This window comes from Henckelia pumila, chromosome 2, assembly GCF_033568475.1.
Source record: "Henckelia pumila isolate YLH828 chromosome 2, ASM3356847v2, whole genome shotgun sequence".
In the NCBI taxonomy this organism is placed as follows: Eukaryota; Viridiplantae; Streptophyta; class Magnoliopsida; order Lamiales; family Gesneriaceae; genus Henckelia; species Henckelia pumila.
Genome location: NC_133121.1, coordinates 143,289,572 through 143,301,866, shown reverse-complemented (window position 1 = coordinate 143,301,866; position 12,295 = coordinate 143,289,572). Strand labels below are relative to the sequence as shown.

Below are 12,295 nucleotides of genomic sequence, written 5' to 3'. Positions count from 1 at the left end.
GTTTCGTTCTTTTGAACATTTGATCTTGTGCCATTGAATGGTTTTACTCGGTAGCCATGAATTTAGCCGTGTGCACAAAACTAATCGGTTATTTATACATCAACGAGAAAATTGAATCTGATAACTAGCAATAGTGTATATGGTCAAACGTTTGAATTTTGAAATAGAAGCAGATAACTAGTCATTTGAAACCAGACCTGAAGCAGCAAAATGCATGTTACATACAGAGGAATCAATTGGATTAAAGTCCAATACTTGAGCCCCAGAAAACTACACTAGTTCTCTCAATCATGAAACAAAACCGCAGAATAGATGCGGAAGAACATACTTTAGCATAAGTACCGACCGAACGACAATGAATGGGTAAAGAGCGAAGAGGAAAATATGGAGGTACCCAATCAGGCATCTACCATGTCGCTCCACCAAAAGCTAACAGAAAAACTAGTTGTTAGAGACCGCACATAGTGCCACCATTTTGGGGGAATGTATAGCATTTCACCTTCCTCTAGTATGCAATCAATAAATTCAAGATCCAACGCCTTCGGAAACTCTTGCTCGTCAATGTCATCTAGATCAACCTACAGACAAGAAATTCACTTCACGAGGGAACAAACAACACACACTCTAAATGAAAGGAAATGAAAACACTGTGCAAGCATGTAATATTACAAAATTCGGCGAAATTGATGAAAAAATCACAGAGCAATGGGGAAAACTAGATGTGAGAGCAGGGTAGGATCAAGCAGGCTACCTGACTGGAATTGCTAAGCATGGATTCCGAGTGAGGATAAAGCTCTTCAGAAACTGAAGCAGGGTATAGTCGCACGTACTTTTTCCCGACAACCTGCGGATAACACATGATATCTGTCATTAGAAAGAGAAATGTGAAATATATATCCATATGTTAACATGAACACTGGATAGCTTGAGTATTACTAACAATAGCCTAGAGCAGTGACTATCATGAATCACAAATCACTTTTCAACACAAAATGAACAAAGTTTACATGTTCTCAGTGTTTTTCAATAAATCAACCGACAACCCTCTCACATAACAAAAACAAACACAGCCTAGATGGAGAGAAGGCAAGATCGTGTCCACCTTACATCACCACCAGCCTTCATCCTTGGCAAAAATACAGCTCAGCAATCCAGAACAGGAAACAAGTATAGCTCTGCTTTGGTGAAAGTTACAGACTCAGCAATACCAAAGCAGCATTAAGGAGTACACCTTCCATACCTGAGCAAGTATATTATGGTGTGGATCCTGATGCAATGGAGTCACTGTCCCAGGAGGACCAAACCAAGCATTAAGTGACCTTATCTCCCCACCGCCGGCAAAACAATAGTCAGGTATAACAATATCATGCTTCAGTTCTTGTATCTGCCGGTAGAATGGAATCGGTCATGAAAAATATTCATGATGATCTAACATTGATTTTACGGCATCACATAAAGTTTTTACCATAAAAATGGTACACACACCTGATCAAACAACTGGTGTTGAGCTAAATATGTCACATATGCAGAAGAGCAGTCACTGAATTGAATCCTTTCAAGAAACTCGGAAAATGTGATTAATTCTTGTTTCCACTCCTGGCTTAGATAGTTTTTTCCTACCTGTAGGATCCGACAAAAAGACGAAAATTGTCACTGAACAAGAAAACAAAAGGTGATAATGTACTGGTCTTATAGCGAATCCAAGTTACTTTGTCCCACCCATTCCATCCATAAAGAATGCAATATCATCACAATTACCCATTGTTGAAAGAGTTGACAATAATATGGGACTCAAGTAAAATCAAATCAGAATGCTCTCACGTGCACAAGAGGGAAAATGAAATCCTCACGAGAAACAACAAAGCAAAGTTTTGAAGGTACCTCCACTGGAACTGTACGAAAACCTGCAACCTGTTTAAGGTAATTCATGTCATTCCACCTATTCATGGCCGGCCAATGGGTCATGGAGTCACAGAGTATCACCGGAGAACCAGGAACAAGATGTTCCTGTAAGAATCCTTCCAAGGAAAGGCCCGATTTTTCCTCCACAGCCTTACAAGAAAGTGACTTGACGGGTAATACTCTAAGAACCTGCATATTGAAATTCACAATCTAGAAGAGGTCAACAATCGGAAGTCCACTTTGACTATTTTGAATCTAAAACACTCAGATTTTTTCCCTCCCATCCCCAAATCCCGAAAATTTGAAGATATGTCATATGAAATGGCAAATCATCGATTTTTCATCAAAACATGCCTGATCCATCAAATGTAAATCTATTTTTCGAAGCCATTACATCACGTGTGACTGACTATGACTCGTTGACCACCCTCAGATCATGCTTTTTACGAATTGAATACTGGGCAGCAATTGCCTGGAGGTATAATTCACGTAAATGAATGGATAAAACATATATGTATGCGTATATGTATAACATGCGGGAACGAACTCTTAACACGAGACTGGAACAACCTAGTATATGCAAATTCTTTACCAGCGAAAATGATGTTCTCATCTGTGGCCGAAACTTTACTTTTTCTATAATCTTCAGTCCAATCCTGAGGAAAAAAGGAAACAACGAATTAACAGATAGGGGACGAACCTCACCTTCTCCAAGTCGAAGTCCTTAGACCACTGGCCATTTTGACGCCCTTCACGATCATCGTTGACCTCAATCCCTCTCAAGGCAGCGCTTAATTTTCCAATGCACGAATTCAAATCGCCTCTCAATGTCAATCCACCCATGATGAGCCCCATATCAAGCGCTCTAATCGCAGGCTTCAATTCACCCGCGGAGTAATGATGTTTCGCCACTTGGAGGCACGCCATCGAATAGGCATCTCTCCAGATGGGTACAACAGCGTGCCACGGGCCAGAATGCAGCTGCTCCCACGCCATCTCCTTGGCGGCCTCCGCCGCCCTAGCGTCACCGGAGGCCGCCTGAGTGAACATCGAGGCGAAGGCATAGCCGCCCTCCGATGTTATTCGATGCAATAGGGTGGGGAACTCGGAGTCGAGCGTCGGCGTTTCGAGGACGGCGGAAGGGGCGGTGGACATAGGAGGTGGAGCGGCGGATGTGTGTAGAAGGTTCCAAGACAGTTAATTGTATAGAGGGATTTGTTGAGAAATGGGAGATATTTCAGATGGCTATTTAAAGTGTTTTTGGATGTAAAAATATCTCCTTTTTCGACCTACGTGGCTATTTTCTTTGCATCCGAACAATATGTGTCCTTCAAATATTAACTATATTTTATGTTCTGAAAAAATATCCTCCATTATCGATGCTTACTGAAGATTAGCGGTCGTGGGTTTTTTGTCATTAAAAAAAACATAATTCTATAGTTAGTTGTATTGACAAATTATTTCATGAAATTGATCTTGAAATTGTATCATAAAATATTTTGGTAGTGTTTGAGAGAGTTTTGAGGTAGCAGTTCTAACTCTTTTTTCATAAAATTTTGAAATTTTGTACCATAAAATTTTAAAATTTTGTAAACAAAAAAAATGAAAAATGCTTTTTAAAACTCCCTCAAATCTCAAACACTACCTTTGTGTTGTCTTATGCAAAACAATAACCCAAACGCTTCCTTACTTGAATCACTTCAACCACCACATGATCACTAGTCACTACTGATACGGATCTATATCTTTGATTCTATAAGAAAAATCTTAAACTTGTTTTTTTATTTTTATAAATTTGGTTTATAATTCTTTTTGACAAAAATATTCTTATATAAACAGAATAGACTGCACAAATAGGTAACATGTTATGCAAAAGATGATATCAAATTTTATAAAATCATTCATCTGGTTTTGTACATGTGTGTATGTGTCAGGTAAAAAACCCTTCACTTCAACAAGTATCTCAAAAGATATTTTTTTTTCCCGTGGCAAAACTGAAAAAGTGGGGCAAATGGAATGATTAAAAAAACATCAAATCAAGCCTCATTGAATACAAAAGTCACAGAAGTTTCTAGAAATTTCATATCCAAAAAAATATATCAAATAGGTCACCGATGACGTGGCAACATCCTACAGGTCAGTAGTTTTGTAAAAGTTATGACAGCTGGCATATAATATATAATTGATTTATGGTCAATTATGAAACTGAAAGGGACAATGTGAATGATATTGGGCTAACCTCATGATGAGCCCATCGAGCTCTTGGGCTTCCATTCCTATAACTGTTTACGAGTCGTTGTCATTTGTCTAATTATGTTCATGGGGCATGGACAAAAGGCCCACCATATTGTGCCCCGTACAGTTATATCATAAATTCATAATAAATATTATAATTATCGTTCCTTTGCCACTTGTTCATTTGTTCTTGGCTTCTTTCCACTATTATACTACCCAATAATATATTCATCGTCATCCTGTAGGTGAAGATTATTAATGTAAAAAATAACTCGCTTATGGTGTCATCATCGACCAGTTGACAAAATTTTGATATTTACCGACCCACTATATCAAGACGAGTATTTTCAGCGTGCTTATATCCTCAAGCACACGTACCCTGAGAAATTTTCCAGAAGGTCACCCATCCTAAAATTGCCCCAAGTCAAGCACGCTTAACTTTGGAGTTCTTATATGATAAGCTCCCGAAAATATGACAAACATGATATGAATAAAAATTTATATGTATTTCATCATATCTTCATCGAATACACAAAACGATATACATTACTTGTCCTTATTTAACATATTTTTTTGTTTTTTTCTTACTCATTTCATTCATAATATCAAAGGATTACGAGATAAGTAATATTGTCGTTGGCCCTGGTCAAGCCGGCATGTCCCCCCAAATATAGGAAAAGGTCCTATATTCACAAAGAAGTTGTTTCCTTTTTTTAAGAAAAAATTTTGTATAAATATTAAGTTGACATGCTGGAAAATATATTTTTTTCCGAAAAATCTATGGCCAAGGAGGTGGGAGCCATAAAACTTTATCCCATTACACCTCCCAATTTAAATAATATCATATCATATTAATTTTTTTTAAAAAAATGAAATACTGAACTTGTCTGCTTCATCTGTTCTCTCTCAGTAAACTTCTTCGTCTTCTCAATTTTTACAATCAATTACTCTTAATTCTTCTAATCCTTAAGTTTTGTTGACTGACGGTTTTAAGTTGTGTTTAGATGAAAAGATTTGAAATCTATGCATTTCAAAGAAAATCAAATGTATTTTTATAATTTAAAAAAGTAAAATCATAAATTTCAAATACTCATTTCATGATTATACAACATTTTATATCAATAGAGATTGATTTCAAACACACTTAATAATGGTATCATTTGAAATCCGTTTTACTTTATATAATTAAGGCACAAATATATATAAGGTATTGATTTAAGATTTTTTATTTATTTCATTATTAACAATTCAATTCAGAGTTTTAATGACTTTTAGTGACTTTTTAAAAGAGTAAAATTCATTTTGGTACACGAACTATTGGTAAAATGTTAAATTAATACATGAACTATTGAAAATGGTTTAGTTGGTACATGATCAAGTTTTAAAGACAATTTTACCCTTTACCTAAATTATTTTATAGTCCAATGTTTTTTGTAAAATTAAAATAGATACATGTTTTTTTCAAAATTATTTTATTATAATTATAAGAATAAATTTATATTTATTTAAATTTTATATTATAAAAAATAAATCGCACTCATTATACGAAAATATTATAAATATCAATTAATACAAACATACACATACACATACACACATATATAATAATTGATAAATTATATATTTCAAATAATATATTAAAAATATATAATAAATGAGTTTTTCTGTTTATCTATGTTATAGTATTACTATTTATATTAAAAAAATTAAAAAAATGATATATATATATATATGTGTGTGTGTCTTTTCATTTATAATATACAAATTTTACGTTGAATATTTTTTTTGGGATATATGATATATAATTTCATTTTATAGTATAGTAATTAGTAAATATGAATTTATGTTTTACATTTGTAATTAATAAAATAATTTAAAATATAAAATATGTATGTAGTTGAATTTAATAACATTATTGGACTTAAATTTTGTTAGTAAAGGGCAAACTTGACTTTTGAGTTTGATCACATACCAATTAAACTATTTTTAAAGTTCATGTACCAATTTGATATTTTATCAATAGTTCATATACCAAAATAATTTTTACTCCTTTTAAAAATGATAGATTTTTGTGGAGTTAAAATGAATTTTTATTGACTTTTATAGAATCTCACGGATTTACAAACAGAATTCCATGTATTCTATATAGACTTTTCACAGGAATTTTATAGAGATTTGTAAACTTTTTCATACAATTACATGAATTTATGTCTTTAATATATCTTATTATTTCTCGTTTTTTTCTTTGAAGAAATAATTATTTGACATAAATAATAACTTTATTTGAAATATTTTTTTAATTTATTGATGAAAATGAATTTCATTTAGTTTAAATGTATATATATTAATGTAATAAAATTAAAAACTAAAAAATTTGCGGTTGTGTAAAGTTAATATTTTTTTAAAAAAACACATATGATAACTTATAAATTATTTTATCAATTATATCATAAAAATTTATTTGTCAATTTTTATTTTTTATCATATCTATTATTCGACTATTTAAATATTTGAATTAAATCATGTTTTACTTTTTTGAATCATATATTATTATTTAAATATTATAAATATTAATAAGCACAAAATAGTTCAAAATTTTGAATAATATATTTTATTTTGATTTTAAACTAGGAAAAGAATGAAAAAATACATGAAGATATATATATATATATATATATATATATATATATATATATATATATATATGTGTGTGTGTGTGTGTGTGTGTTTTGAATATGGGAGAGAGTGAGATAGAGGGGAGTGAGGAAATGTGAGAAAGAGAGAGAAATTATGGGTTTTAATTTTAGAAATTTATCCAAATCTTTGGGTTAGAGACCAAAGAAATTTTTTTACAAATTATATTTGTACCTTAAGCATTAATGTTTGTATGTCAATGATTTTCATGGAGTTATTAAAAGTTCATTGATATTTTGAATAATAATAGAGTTTTGTAGATTTTTTAAAAATCAATGTTGAATATCACTTAACTTTTAAAACTCTAAAAAAATCTATTTTGAATATCACTAGATTTCTATAGAATATATAAAAGTCATAAATATCACTAGACTTCTAAAATCCACAAAAGTCGTTAATTCTCCTCATTGAATACACGCCCATGTGGAAAAAAAAAATACTATAATCGAAATCTATTGCTTGAAATTTTTTTGTCGAAGCACAACTTTATATTATTATGTGATTATGATGTTGTAAGTAAACTAAAGGGCATGCATCAATTTTACACTTAATTCTTCTCAAGTCACATCTGCTGAAGTGGTTTAGATCAATTTGTAGACTAGAGATACCGATTTCTTCCGAATCCGATGGAAAGTCTGATATCTGAATCGAATGAGAAGGACACTGAGAGATATTTTTAGATTCGATTAAACAAATGAGTAATCGGATATGGGGACTTTCAAGCTTAGGATAGAGGTGGATGTAGTAACATCATGTTCATACCTGACCCGAATATCCGATTAAATAAATATATATGTGTGCATATACATTTATGTATTTATTTATCTTAAAGAAATGTTAATTCTAATTTACTCTTTTTGAATGATGATAGTCGGATTAAATGAAAAAAAATTATTAGTATAAAACTAATGTTTTTTTTGTAGGATAATGATATTCGAATTAATTATTTATAATATGTTATTATTTTTTATATGATACTTAATTTGTTATTATTTTATCTTTAATTTTTCATTATTGTTTCTTAATAATTTGGTAAATAAGCATATTTTTTTTAAAAAATAATTCAAATTTAAGTAGGATATGTATATTTGATCATTCGACGAGTATAACAATAATGATGAAAGTTCAATACCCCACGGGATAGATATGAAAATGTATATAAGAACGAAGACATGATCTTACCGAATCAAAATCATTTTCATCCTTGCTTCTGACCCAATTATCGAGCTTATGTGACCCATCCCAATTCACCTTTTGTCCTGCCAATTACATAAATGAAATATGCGAAGTGCTCTAAATATAGGCCAACAAACATCTCAAGTTATTTCGTAGGGTGGGACATATGGAATGATCCAGATACATCAAATTTTTTTCAAACTCTTAATTTGAAAAGAAATGTCAAGGTATTAAATGCTCTCACATCAGATGTATATCAAATAGGTCACAAATATTTATCAAATAGGTCGATCACACTGCACACATGGTGCCTATAGCCTACAAGTCAGTAGATTTATGAATTGTGAACCTCATCACGATGTTCTGAAACCTAGCATGTAAAAATCTAAATTATTATGCAATAATATATCAATCTCTTAAAATAACTATCTTGATTATTTGATTATATATTTTTTTTACTCACGATTGTTCGTTTGACTTATAGATAAAATAATGAAAGATGCATAATATTATATATAAAAGTGATAAATTAATATATTAAGATAAAATAATGGTGCATGATATTAATCTTTTGTCAAACTTGAACCGAATAATGAATAGAGTAACGATTACTAATGAGTAATCGATCATCGTCTAATTTTCCACACCAAGTGGTGGTTAAGAGTTTAAAAAATAATTAATTAATCAAGTCATACATCGTGATCCGTGAGGCGTGAGTTGTAGTATATCTATACTATTATATAAAACATGAGCACACTATTATAACTACCTTGGGGACACCAAATTTATTTATTCCAAAATTATCCTTTTCTATCAATTACCCACTAAATCTCTTCCACTCCTCCATATTTTACTTTTAAAATAAATATAAATATAAAAAGCTTCTCTTTTACACACGCAAAGCGTGTGCATTTTTCGCTAGTATTACTTAAAGAATCCGAATGGTTAATTAATTAAACGATCTATTGAGATCGGTCTTGTCTTGTAAGCCAAATGATTTCACTGTGTCCACCAAATTTGCAGAGGCTTGTGTGTCTTTCCCTTCCTGGTAGTATGTATGTAATAAAAAAAAGATGAAATAACCCCTCACGTGATGTCCAATTTGGTGAAGTAGCTTGTCACACAGGACTTGTTTAATGTGGTTTACCTGACTGGCGTAGTTTGCAGATTATTGCGTTAGTCCGGGGGTTTACCCAGAGCGCACGGAAAGGTAACGGCTGCGGGTTCCCACGTCACAAAAAGGAAAAAAATGAAATAAAATTAAATTAAATGTTCTATTGGGCCAACCTCATGATGAGCCCAATAACCCTTTGGGCCTCGATTTCTAAAACGATGTGAGTAGTTAGCCTGTCATTGTCATTGTCTAATTTTATTACGGGGCAAAAAGAAAGGCCCACCACATGCGCCAACGCATTCATCACGATCCACTTGTTCTTCACTCTTCACATAGCATGGTAGGAAACTTCAGTAATTTACTAATGACCCTTCCGTTGAGTGTTTGTATTTTTTATATTAAAAAAATTAATTAATTTATAATAAAATAGAGGTGATATATTAATCATAAAAAATAATGAAAGATCATACCGTGATTTGAATTGTTTGTCACATGAACATTTCATAATCTACAAAATAATAAGTGATGAAGTATTAAAACTAAATAAAACTAGAAAGTCACAATCTACATACATTACTACATTGAGATAACAAATCAAACCATCGTGGGAATCTAATTAAGTCGCATGTTTATATTTGCAAAGAACCTTACACCTCACTACTCTATCCTGCATGTAAAAACCAGGCAATACCATGATTTTAACCCTTCCAGTATTCTGCCTCTCCGCGAATATATCCTCCATATAACGAGCTTCGAACGGCCTATTTTCGTCGACCCTCATGATACAAAACGGAGGATCAGATGAAAATGCAAGCAAATGGAGCAACCAAATGGATTTCGCAGCGGCGAAGAATGCTAGCAGAAGCTGCTCGGACCACGGTCTAGTCCACCGTAGAGTCGCTAGGATGCCACTCATTTTGGTATCGCAGAACTTGCTGAACTCATCGCTGTAGTAGTTGATCCCTTTATGCAACACCTCGTTCCAGCTTAGATTTCGCAATGCAAGAAACGAATGCCACTTCTCGTGGCGATCTTGTTTGGGGTCGAGGATTTTCGGGGCTCCGTTTCTCTGGAACATGATGTTCTCGAAATCTTGGAAGAGTGATTGGTTTAGGACAGCCTCTAAGTGGTAGAGCACTGGTTTTGAGTACTTTGAGTTTAGAGAGAGTTTGTAAGGTTGAAGCAGTGAGTTGAGATTGTTCACTAAGGATTGATCAGTTTCTTGAATCTGCCCTACTAAAATCTTGCAGAATTGCTTCACTGTTAGTCTTGATTCTGATATAAGCTGCGAAAATCCGTCGATCAGCTCTTCCTCGCTTACCGGCACGAAATTTTCTCCATTTTTCGTAGGATGTGTCTGAGGATTCTTCACTTGCAAGGCCTTTTTTAGTTCTTCACAGTAAGTTTCCAAATACTCCAACTTATGGCCTAGCTCCCCTAACACAGACTTCATTTCAGCTACTTCAACCAAGGCTGCATCTCGACTTTCGCTGGCTTTGATTAGCTCCTTCTTCAACGTCTCAATCGACACAATCTCTGAATCCTTACAAGTTTGGGGAACTTCCTCAATACTCGGCGGAACTGGCGTACGCTCATCCTTGCTCTTCTTCTTTATCCTTGGAAACAGGCACGAAAAGTTCATCCCCTTATTCGACGTCTGCGAATTAAGGGACGAGTGTGAATCAGCGTAAGGCACGATCATGTTGGACTTCTTGCTGTTCTTGGTGACGCCATCGGATTCACTACTTATTATAGCAGGCTTGCATTTGTTGCAAGATGAAGCTGATATAAGAGTAAGGTCTCCTAAACTACTTCTCCTGCAGGAATCCGGCCCCGGCAACGCTCCAAGAACAGTACTATTATTAGCGCAAGAGCATAGGGTAGAATTTTGATCTTCTAGAGGAGATGAGAGACCATCAAAGCTTCCCAATCGGGCGGGTAACCCTTTTATGGAAAATGGATTTTGCAATCTATAATCCGTAGAAACAGTTCCATCAACGTTTTCCCTGTCTGAGGAAAAGTCACCCCATATATCGGCATAATTTCGATTCTCCGACACATGTTGTTGATACCCTGGTAAGGATTCATCCTCATAACTCTGTTAAAAATTTAAAATCCCACATTGCCGTTAAGTACCGTTTGATCCAAGACAATTCAGTAGATAGTTATGGCTTAATCTAATCGAAAGTGGGCTAAAATCAAAATCTTGATCTGATTTCGACTTAAAGATAGAACTCCAAACATATATCCATTGACCCTTTACTCGATCTGATCTCTTTTCCAGTCACATTCACAAGAAGGATAAAAAGTTTTTTTTTTTTTTTTAGAAAATCAAGGGTCAACTCCAAATTTGTTGGCATGTTAATGTTCTAGACTCTGTACCAACTCAAATTTTCACAGATGAAAACCCACAAACAGGGAGAAAAAAAGGGTCAAGAAAACGAAATACTCACAGGTGTAAAAACAGGGTAATCTTGCGCAGAGAACTGGGAAGCGTTGCAAGAAAGAGGCGAAGCCAAGTCGAATCTGAGGTTGACAGGGCTACTCCCCTGCATGAGAGCAGCGTGAAGAGCTCTAAGCTCCACAGATTTGGCAATGGCGGCTTCAATATCTTCCCTTTTCACCTCGTTCCTGCTCCCATTTCCACTGTCCCCGATGCTACTGCGTAGTTGATAGATATCCGCCATGAAACGGAGTACCTGAATATGTACATGCAGAAGATGAGTTTGTACTTTGGAGTTTGGAGTCCCCCCCGGAATCTATGCAAAGGGAAGAAAGAACTTGCACAGCAAAAGGGTAAAATATTAGCCTTCAAGGGGAATCTAACGGTTGGATTTGATTTGTGGAAACAAGCAGATGGTATCGTACCCGTCGAAGAATTCAGAGGAGCGAAGTGAAATTTGAAAATGGAGTGAAACAAAAAGTTTTGCTGTCTTTGTTGTATATAATTAAAACTGGAAAGAATGCATGTGAACAGAGGAATGGGGGGAGAAGCTGGAGAGGGACTTGCCCAGGTGAAGTTACTAAAATACCCATCTCTTACATTTCTGATTTTGTTTATCGAGTTTTTTTTTTAATGTATAAAAAATTGTATTTTAATTAAACACTAGGTCTTATGATAAACGTTCTTTGTGAAGATATATTTGTGAGACGGGTGAACCTAATTATATATAG

At 33.9% G+C, this 12,295-nt stretch overlaps 2 protein-coding genes across 2 annotated transcripts; both read right to left on the bottom strand.

Annotated features, from left to right (window-relative positions):
* Positions 1-200: 200 nt before the first annotated feature.
* On the bottom strand, positions 201-3,117 carry LOC140883521 (lysine-specific demethylase JMJ30). Its single transcript, XM_073290025.1, has 6 exons — positions 2,608-3,117; positions 1,882-2,091; positions 1,486-1,620; positions 1,241-1,384; positions 752-844; positions 201-578 (listed from the first exon to the last, which is right to left on the bottom strand). The coding sequence occupies exons 1-6, from the start codon at positions 3,055-3,057 to the stop codon at positions 399-401; spliced, it is 1,212 nt and encodes a 403-aa protein (XP_073146126.1). The 5' UTR covers positions 3,058-3,117; the 3' UTR covers positions 201-398.
* Positions 3,118-9,629: 6,512 nt separating this feature from the next.
* Positions 9,630-12,033, bottom strand: LOC140883367 (IRK-interacting protein-like). The gene is made up of 2 exons (XM_073289805.1): positions 11,575-12,033; positions 9,630-11,219 (listed from the first exon to the last, which is right to left on the bottom strand). Exons 1-2 carry the CDS (start codon positions 11,806-11,808, stop codon positions 9,738-9,740), a joined length of 1,716 nt encoding a protein of 571 aa, XP_073145906.1. The 5' UTR covers positions 11,809-12,033; the 3' UTR covers positions 9,630-9,737.
* Positions 12,034-12,295: the final 262 nt, after the last annotated feature.

What these genes read in the sequence shown, in the direction of transcription:
- LOC140883367 (XM_073289805.1), bottom strand. Translation starts at nt 11,808, where the DNA reads ATGGCGGATATCTATCAACTACGCAGTAGCATCGGGGACAGTGGAAAT. An exon ending in ATTACCCTGTTTTTACACCT is followed by an intron (nt 11,220 to 11,574) that starts GTGAGTATTTCG and finishes AATTTTTAACAG; the next exon opens with AGTTATGAGGATGAATCCTT.
- LOC140883521 (XM_073290025.1), bottom strand. Translation starts at nt 3,057, where the DNA reads ATGTCCACCGCCCCTTCCGCCGTCCTCGAAACGCCGACGCTCGACTCC. An exon ending in AGGACTTCGACTTGGAGAAG is followed by an intron (nt 2,092 to 2,607) that starts GTGAGGTTCGTC and finishes TTCAATATGCAG; the next exon opens with GTTCTTAGAGTATTACCCGT. An exon ending in ACCATAATATACTTGCTCAG is followed by an intron (nt 845 to 1,240) that starts GTATGGAAGGTG and finishes TGTTATCCGCAG; the next exon opens with GTTGTCGGGAAAAAGTACGT.